This window comes from Macaca fascicularis, chromosome 14, assembly GCF_037993035.2.
Source record: "Macaca fascicularis isolate 582-1 chromosome 14, T2T-MFA8v1.1".
In the NCBI taxonomy this organism is placed as follows: Eukaryota; Metazoa; Chordata; class Mammalia; order Primates; family Cercopithecidae; genus Macaca; species Macaca fascicularis.
In genome coordinates, this window is record NC_088388.1 from 94075890 (window position 1) to 94085864 (window position 9975).

Here is a 9975-nt window from a genome sequence, read left to right on the forward strand (position 1 = left end):
TTACTTTAGTTCCTTGGGTCAGCTCCATTAAGTTAGCATCTGGATGACTACTTCTGCCAATTACAACCACTCATCTTTCAGTGGAAAATGAGACTTTCTTGCTCCTATATTCCAGGTGAGAATTGGAGGTTGCTAAAATTAGGTGATGAGGTTGGATTGTGGATATGAAAGTGCAGAAAAGAAAGGAATTCTGACAATTTGTGGACACGGTAGCTTGGCTCACATTCCACCTTGGAATGTGAGAACTGAATTTCTGCGTATTATCTTCAGCAGCATCACAATCTTATCCTAGGCAGATAGATGCCCTGGAATAGCTATCATTAAAAAAAATATTGGAGAGTAACAGAAAAGAAACATAAGCACACAAATAATTTGTAGAAAATATTGCTCCTATTGTCCTACTGTTTCTATTCAGCTACTTTCATAAATATTTTGCATTCTCTTGCCAAATAAGGACAAGCAATAGTACAGCTAAACTTGTTTCTAAATTAGTCTTCTGGAAAGTTCAGGGAGTTAGGGGTGGCTGTGGAGGGCTTCTTCAAGCAATTGCAATTAGAATTCTATATTACTTCATTTGACACTCTCAATTTGGGTCACTCTTCTTTGTAAAAATTGCCCATATCCAGCTGTTTGCCCATGTCCAATAATAAGCTTTTGCTATTCTGTACTGTATTTTGGAAAATCAAGGAACATTGATAATGAAAATTATCTAAGAGCAAGTGTAGAGCCATCTTTGTCCTCTCCCATGACCTCTGTTCCTTCATTTCTGAAGGCTTCTCTTCATTTCTGAGAAATAACAATTATGAGTTCGATGCATATTCTCCATGTTTATAGTCAGAAGTCTACACAGCCAAGATGATATGTCAGGTTTGGTTTTATCAACTTCTCTTCCTCCTCCTACCTATTTAAAAACTCAATATTAAAAGGCCTAGACAGATTGTTACATATATAGAGTCTAATGACTCCAATAGAGTCAATAGATCTGTATAATTTTTTATTTTATTCATTCCCCTACTGATGGACATGTAGATGATTTCCACATCTTTGTTATGTATAAATAACACTTTCTTGAACAGCTGTGTGCATAGAACTAGAGTTCCTTGGTTATACTGATATTTGTTTTCAATTATTCTAAGAATAGCTAAGTCAGCCTACAATTTCTATCTCCATTAGCAGTGGGACAGTTCTGGTTTCCCCATATCTTGGCCCATTTTTACATTGTCAGATCATTTCACTTTTTCTAATTTAAATTGAGAAAAATGTCTCATTGCATTTTCTCAATTACTAGTGATCTTGTACATCCCCTCATATTTATTGGCCATCTGGAATTCCTTTTTTTTATGAGTTGCCTTTTCTAAGGCTTCGATCCCTTCTTTTGGGTTAACTCATTGCTTGTATTGATCTATAAAAGTTTTCAGGATACTTATTCATCGTCTATTTTACATATGACAAAACTGTTCTTCTATCCGGTATCTTGTCTCAATGTTTTATGTCCTCATTACACTGGAATGAGTTAAATATGTCAGAAATTTTCATCGTTGTCTCTGCTTTTGGCTCTTCTTTCTTTAAGATACTTTTCCCACCTTGAATTCATAAACACGTTCTTCAGTATATTCTCAAATAGCCCTAAAGTTCTCTTTTATACAGTCTTTAATTCATCACTAATTTACTCTTCTAAGTAGTGTAAGGTAGAGCTCTATTTTAATTTTTCCCCCCAATATAAATATCCCTTATTGAATTATCAATTACTTTTCATGGGATTGGTAAGCCACCTTTATTATATACAGACTCCCACATATGCAGTTGAGCCTTGAACAAATGAAGTGCATGGGTCCACTTATACAGGGATTTTTTTTTTCACAACTGTATTGGTAAATTTTTGGAGATCTAGAACAATTTGAAAAAACTCCTGGATGCATCTTGTACTCTAGAAATATTGCAAAATATAAGAAAAAATGAGGTATGTCATGAATGCATAAAATATTTATAGATATTAGTGTATTTTAACATTTACTACCATAAAATATGTACAATTCTGTTACAAAAAGTTAAAATTTATCCGAATTTACACACACACACAGACCATATATAATGCCATTTGAAGTTGAGATAAATGTAAACAAATGTAAAGATACAGTATTAAATCATAACTGCATAAAATTAACTATAATAATATTGTATTATTGTAATAATTTTGTAGCCTGTTCCTTTTGCCATTGCGGTGAGCTCGTGTTGTGAGTATCCTCTTAAAATGCTGCAGGACACTAATCATCTCTGCCTGAGCAATTTTTTTCTCTCTAGTAAATTGTCTATCACAGTAAAAAGTGATCTCTTGAGTATCATGTTTAGGACAATACCCTAAAGCTTGAATAATACTATGGGGCCCATACGAAGTGCCACTAGCGATGCTGGAAATGTTCCTAAGAAGCAGAGAAAAGTCATGACAGTATAAGAAAATGTGGAATTGCTTGATGTGTAGTGTACATTGAGGTCTGCAGTGAGGTTATCAGCCATTTCAGACAGGCTATTCATCTTGTTAAGGTATCCATAAATACAGTACAGTACGGTAAATACATTTTCTCCTCGTGATTTTCTTAAAAACATTTTCTTTAGTTTTCTTTACTGTAAGAATACAGTATTTAGTACATGTCACATACAAAATCTGTGTTAATCAGCCATTCATGATATCTGTAAGACTTCCAGTCAACAGTAGGCTCTTAGTAGTTCAGTTTTTGGAGGAGTCAAAAGTATTTGAGGAGTTTCAACTGCACAGGGGTTCAGCACCCTGAACCCCCTCATTGTTCCAGGGTCAACTGTACATGTGTCTGTGTCTGGACTCAGTATTCTGTGCTTAGAGGTACTGTTGATATCAGCTCAAATATTACAGTTTGATAAGGGAGAAGTCTTTTTTTGTTTTAAGGCATCATTTTGGGGGTTGTCATTTAAATACTTGACTCTAACAGTGCTAGACTCTAACAGTGCTAGCTCTACCACCGTGAACAAGTGACTTACTGTCTCCATGACTCAGTTCTGTCATCTGAAAATTAGAGGTAAGATTTTTCTTACAGGTCATAAGAATTAAATGATTTATTGTACGAAGAGTAAATTGAACAGTGTTTGCCATGTTATAGTCACCATGTAGGTTAGTTATTTTAAATAATATTTTACTATTAGAAATAAAGAGGGATTTCTGTTCATCAAAAGATATGAAAAAAAGAGACAAATGACACACCAAGGAGTGTGAACCAATACGGTATTACTCATATCCAGCAGAGAGCTGATATCCATTACATATAAAGAGCTAGTGCAGAGAACGTCAACCCAATAGAAAAATGGACAAAATACATAATAGGCAGCTCATGAGTGAGACTATCCAAATGGCCAACGAACATGAAAAAATTACTCATTTGTAATTAGGGAAATAATTTCTTTTTTTTTTTAAAGTTTTAAGTGACAAAGTCTCACTGTGTCACCCCAGGCTGTTGTGCCGGGAAGCGATCATAGGTAAAACAAATCTTAATGCCCTCACCTCACCTGCTAAAACTAAAAAGTCTGATATTCACCAAAGGTTTGCAAAAGTGAAGAGCACTGAGCACCCTCATATACAGCTATCCTGTGTGTAAATTGATAAAAACTGCTGAAAAACAATCAGGCATGATAAAGTTTGAATTCACATACAGTTGTCCTTTGATATTCTGCAGGCAGAGGGGGTCTGGTCCTTAGTAACCCCTGAGGATTCTGAGGAATGGCTTGGTATGCACATGTAACCTATACATATCTTCCAATATACTTTAAGTCATCTCTAGATTACTTACATTATGATGAAAATGCTATGTAAATAATTGTTTACTGTATAATGTTTTATTTATTTTTATTGTTTTTTTTTCTGAATAATTTCTACCCACAGTTGGCTGAATTCACTGATGCTGAAGCCAGAGGTTACAGTGGGCTTCCTGTATTCTATGACAAGGGATCCATTCATACGTAAAAGGACACATGAGCTCCAGTATACATGTCCAAGCGTGTTCTGAGCAACACTGTAAGAGGCCCAAAGTGGAAACAACCCAAGTGCCCATGAACAGCAAAACATTTATACCATTGAATGCCTTACGGCAAGGCAAAAGGATCAAGTACAGCTAGATGGAACAATATAGATGAGGGAAATAAAACACAAAATACATTAAAATATAAAAAGCACAATTCTATGTATATAAGGTTACATAACATTTTCAAAATCAGCAACATTTTAATTAATTTAATTTATTTAGAATTCTCCTGCAGAGGAGTTTTCTCTCTTCTCTCCAATGTGTTAATTTATTTAACCATTTATTTACGGCAGCACAGATTCATATTTTGTATTTTGGAATATGATATAGTAGTATTTTAGTTTGTTCCTTAAATTGTTCAATATGTGGCCATTGGGAGCTGTTTTATTGGTTTTTGTACCACATTAAAATTACTCCATCAATGCTTTTGTTTGTTTTCTATTTATCACATCATTTTCCAGCACTCCAAGATGCTCTAGGCCCTTTCTGTATATTTCCTTTCCAGATCTAGAAACTGTATTTCTTCATCAGTATTGCTAAATTTTTTTTTTCTTTAAAAGTGTTAGATTTCAAATTTTATTAATCCTCTTTTTAAAAAACATATCATCCCTTTTGTTTATTTGTAATTCTATTTTTATTTTAATGTTTTATTCTTTTGTTTTGGTTTTGCTTTACTAATTGCTTGACTTCAACATTAAAAAGTTTTAGAAATGTGGTTATTAATTTTCAAATAAATATGATTGGATTCAGGTTTTTTATTTTTAACTTTCAATATTATTTCACTGAGGTCCAGATGTACTCAATTTATTGACCTATGAAATTTTAATTGACATTTATTTTGTAGTCTTGTATTGGGAAATTCTTGTGTTTTCTACATGTTTTTGGTTGTTGCAGGTTATATGATCAAAATTGTTGTTTGTTGTGCAAATTATTATAGCATTACTAGTTTTGTTCTCTGCACTATTGATTTCTGAGAAAACGGTGTTACGGGGGAAAAAAACCTCCCATCATGAGTGCAGATTTTTCAGTTTTACCTTATAACTCTCAGTCTTGGCTTTCTATGTGTCACTGTTGTGTGTTTAGGTGCGTTAAGTTCATCACTGTCATGTTTTCCTAGTGAATTTTCTTTTCAATAACTATAAAATGTGCTTCTTTGATCCTATCAATACACTGGATATTAATATTGCTACCCTAGGTTTCTTTTGTTTAATATTTGTCTGGATTGCCTGTTCCCATAAATTGACCTTTAATCAGTTAGCTTTGTTCTTAAGATTGGTTTAAAATTAGAATAATAGGGAGGGGCATGGGAGGGTGGGACGTCTAATTTAAACCCAGCCCAGTGATTACACTAGCTGGGCGCTGGTTAGGATGTTGCCCAGGTATAAAGCCAGGATCTTTGGGACCTGGCTTCATTTGGAGTTCAGCTACTAAGAGGAAACCTTCCTCCTGGAGTATTCGGCCTGAAACTGGGAATTTGGAAGTTGCTGCTCCAGGGCGCTCCCTGCGGAGGTCGGCCGCCAGCCTCTCCGCCCGGCCTTTCCCGGCGTCCCCACGCGGGGCGCAGCCGCGAGAAAGGAACGCAGGTCACACCGTCAGCGCCCAGAGCAGCGCCAGTTTCCGGGCCCGGCCTGCTCTGGGAGCCATGAGCTGCGGCCGCCCCCCTCCCGACGTGGACGGCATGATCACCCTCAAGGTGGACAACCTGACCTACCGGACCTCTCCCGACAGTCTGAGGCGAGTGTTCGAGAAGTACGGGCGCGTGGGCGACGTGTACATCCCGCGGGAGCCCCACACCAAGGCCCCCCGCGGCTTCGCCTTCGTCCGCTTTCACGACCGGCGCGACGCTCAAGACGCCGAGGCCGCCATGGACGGGGCGGAGCTGGACGGACGCGAGCTGCGGGTGCAGGTGGCGCGCTATGGCCGCCGGGACCTGCCCCGCAGCCGCCAGAGAGAGCCACGCGGCAGGTCCGGAGGCGGCGGCTATGGACGGCGGAGCCGCAGCTACGGACGGCGGAGCCGCAGCCCCAGGCGGCGACACCGCAGCCGATCCCGGGGTCCCAGCTGCTCCAGGTCCCGCAGCCGATCTCGCTATAGGGGTTCTCGCTATAGCCGGTCTCCCTGTAGCCGATCTCCTTACAGCCGGGCGCACTGCAGCCGCTCTCCCTACAGCCGATCTCGCCACAGGGAATCTCGCTACAGCGGATCTCGCCACAGCTCATCTGGTTACAGTAACTCTCGCTACCGCCGCTCTCGCCACAGCCGATATCACAGCAGCCGGTCTCACTCGAAGTCTGGGTCCTCCACTAGCTCTCGCTCTGCATCAACCTCCAAATCGAGCTCTGCGCGACGATCCAAGTCCTCCTCGGTCTCCAGGTCTCGCTCACGGTCCAGGTCTTCATCTATGACCAGGAGTCCTCCCCGGGTATCCAAGAGGAAATCCAAGTCCAGGTCTCGATCCAAGAGGCCCCCCAAGTCTCCCGAAGAGGAAGGACAGACGTCCTCTTAAGAAAATGATGCATCAGGAAGCAACATGATGGAGGACTTGGGGAAAAGGATCACATACTCAGTCCATGGAAGCAACGTCCCTGGAAGAAGGGGCTGCCTATTGAAAAGGTTGTGTCACACTTTTCTACCTTTTTACCAGTTTGAAGCTTTGCATCAGGTGGCAAAATTCATTCTGTGCGCCGTTTTGTTGTTATTCACATTTTCTTGTAACTTAGGAGGTGAACGACCTAAGATTACATTATTGGGTTTGTATATTTGAGGCAAAAATTTATTTTTATTTCTATAGTGACGACTGTTTTGGTTTGAAATGAACAGATTGGTAACCTAATTTGTGGCCTCCTGACTTTTAAGGAAACGTGTGCAGCCATTACACACAGCCTAACGCTGTCAGGACATTGCTTCAACATTGCCTTCATTCCTTAAAGTTAAAAACCTACAAAAGGTGGTGTAAATTAATATGGATAATTTTATTTACCTCCAGGTCTAAAAGGTAGTATGATCCAAATTCGTATAAAGATTTTTCATGTGAAAGGACTGGGTTTTTAGCAAACACAAGTCTAATCTCTTTTGTGTTTTTGTGCACCAGGCCCGGCTGCGTAGCAGTTGAGTGATGCTGGTTAGCTATTAAGGTGGCCTGTTGCAGTGCAGAGTGCTGAGCTGCTTCCTGTTTTCTTCTGATTGCTCCTGGGGAAAACACGCCTTGTCCTGAAGAACAAATGGCTGTCCAGTTTATTAAAATGCCTGTCAACTGCACTTCCAGTCACCCAGGCCTTGCAGATAAATAATGGAGCATGCAGTGAGCACATCTAGCTGATGATAATCACACCTTTCCCCCCGTCTTTTCTGAAAAATTGTAACTCTGATCATATCAACATATATGAACTTAAAATATGGAGAATGTTATGTAAGAAATGGTTTATAAGTTTGTTAAGTACTTAAAACGTGTATCTTTTTGATTATGAATTTTTTACGCTAACCATTGTTTCTGTAGTTAAAATTGTTTTCTTGGTGTTATCTTTTCTCAAAATTAGAAACTTTTGATGGAAAGTAGGTTGTTTTATTTTCTGTGTGACTTTTGGATATTTGTACTTTTGAGAAAATTGTTAGCACCAAGTGTTTCTCAAAATATAATTTTTTAAAAATCCTTAATAGGCTTTTAGCCATGTGCTTTATTGTTTTATCACAATGCAGTTTATTTGTAGTTTCTCTCTTTTCTCCTCATACCTATGGTTTTTTTACTTCTAAAATTATTTTCAAATAATCCATTTTTGGCTTTCATTATTATCCCTACTGGATGTTATGTGTTCTTTTGAAATTGTTTCTGCTTATACCTTTACTAGCAAAGGGAAAAATAACAATTTGATGTCTATGATCTAGTGACAATAGGATTATATTGGAGCCAGTTGAATAAATTTATTCTTTCAACCATATAGATCTTCATTAATATTTTTGACTGAATTGTCAATTAAAAATATTCCATTTCCTTTGTGCAGAAACTGCTAAACCCAGGATTCGATTCTTGAATGAACTGGCAAGGTGGCGGTGATCTGTAGATAAAAATCCCACATTTTGTTGTTACAACAGTTAGTAGTTAATATTGTTTTCATATATAGACTCCAGAATCTAAATTTTACCATAATGACATTTCTTCTGGTCAAGACAAATGTGATATTTTACCAATATAAATCTACGTAGAATCCAGACACACACAGAGCAGTCCTGAGAAATAAAAAATCAGGATACCCATGGCATCGTAGTAGCCACTCGCGTCCAGCAGGTGGCGAAGGGAGGTGAGGTATATTTATTAAATGGGAAGGAGTGGGACGGGTACCGGGCAGCCCTAAGGGTAGGAGAGCATTGTCAATTTCTGGGGGTAGTGTGAGACCCGGGGGTAGTGTGAGACCCAGGCGTACCTGGAGTTTGAAGCTTTGAAGCAAAAATATCTGTAGAACATCTTAAACATGTGACCAAATACGATGTTAAAATCAGCAGCTTTTTATACGTTAAAAACTTTGAAACCTGGGGCCGGGTGTGGTGGCTCACGCCTGTAATCCCAGCACTTTGGGAGGCCAAGGCAGGTGGATCACCTGAGGTCAGGAGTTCAAGACCAGCCTGGCCAACATGGTCAAACCCTGTCTCTACTAAAAATACAAAAATTATCCTGGCATGGTGGCACATGCCTGTAATCCCAGCTACCTGGAGGCTAAGACAGGAGAATTGCTTGAAACCGGGAGGCGGAGTTTGTGGTGAGCTGAGATCATGCCATTGCACTCCAGCCTGGGCAACAAGAGCGAAACTCCATCTCAAAAAAACAAACAAACAGAAAAACAACTTTGAAACCTAGGAAAAGTTTTGGACCTGTTGGAGCAGAAATGTGTGGTTGTCATTGAAGGTGTGAACATACCCTACCTCTACCTCTACATGTGGAAGACCTGACACACACGGAGGACGTGAACCCATGCAGAAGAGCGATGTGACATGTTTTACATTTTATTAGCACCGTGATCTAACCAACTGAGCTAACTGGCCACACCATTTTATCGTTTATAATGATTACTATGAGGGCTGAGTGCAGAATGGAGTGTATGTGGTCAAGAGTGGAAGCTGTGAGGCTATTGCAGTAATTCAGAAAGAAAGGTGATAATTGCTTAGACTTTGGTGGTGGTGGTGGAAATGGATATAAATAGACATATTCAGGAAATATATTGATCTTAGATCTAATAAGACACAATAGATTAGAAGTAGGGAAATTAATGAAAAAGCAGAATTAAGGATGACTTCTCACCGGCTTGAAATGCTAAATGGATGAGGGTGCTGTTTAGTGAGTTGAGGAAGACTGGGGGTGGTGATGGGTGTAGAAATTGAGAAAGGAAAATCAAGAATTTCTAGAACTTTCAGAGTAATGTTAAATACTTTCCTTGATAGTTGGTCAGTCATCATTTGTAAGTGCATTTCCAAAAATATTGCTTAATTTTGTTTTTGACCTTTGTATAAATGGAATTTTGTGTGTACTGATTATTTTGCTCAATATTATGTCTTTAAGATTCTCTGTATTGTTGCATGTGGCTGAGTTTATTTTTGATGCTGTGTAGTGTTTTACTAATAAATAAATCATAATTCAGTTGTTATTGTTCCATTGATGGACATCTGGGTTGTTTCCCATTTTAGTTATTTTGAATAAGGAAGCAATGAATATTTTTATACATATAGCCTGATGTACATGTGTATATACATTTCAGTTATCAATCCCAAAAGTGCATTTGCTGGCTATAGGTCAAGTACATGTTCAATGTTGTTAATAATTTTTAACTATTTTCCAAAGTAATTCTACCAATATATACTATTATCATCAGTTGATGAGAATTCCAGTTGCTCCACATTCTCATTAACACTTGTTAATGTCAGGCCTTTTAATATTTGCAAA

General features: G+C 38.7%; 1 protein-coding gene across 1 annotated transcript; it reads left to right on the forward strand.

The window, feature by feature from the left end:
* The first annotated feature begins 5457 nt into the window (after positions 1–5457).
* On the forward strand, positions 5458–9672 carry LOC102145084 (uncharacterized). The gene is made up of 2 exons (XM_005579398.4): positions 5458–6659; positions 7138–9672. Exon 1 carries the CDS (start codon positions 5689–5691, stop codon positions 6550–6552), a length of 864 nt encoding a protein of 287 aa, XP_005579455.3. The 5' UTR covers positions 5458–5688; the 3' UTR covers positions 6553–6659; positions 7138–9672.
* Positions 9673–9975: the final 303 nt, after the last annotated feature.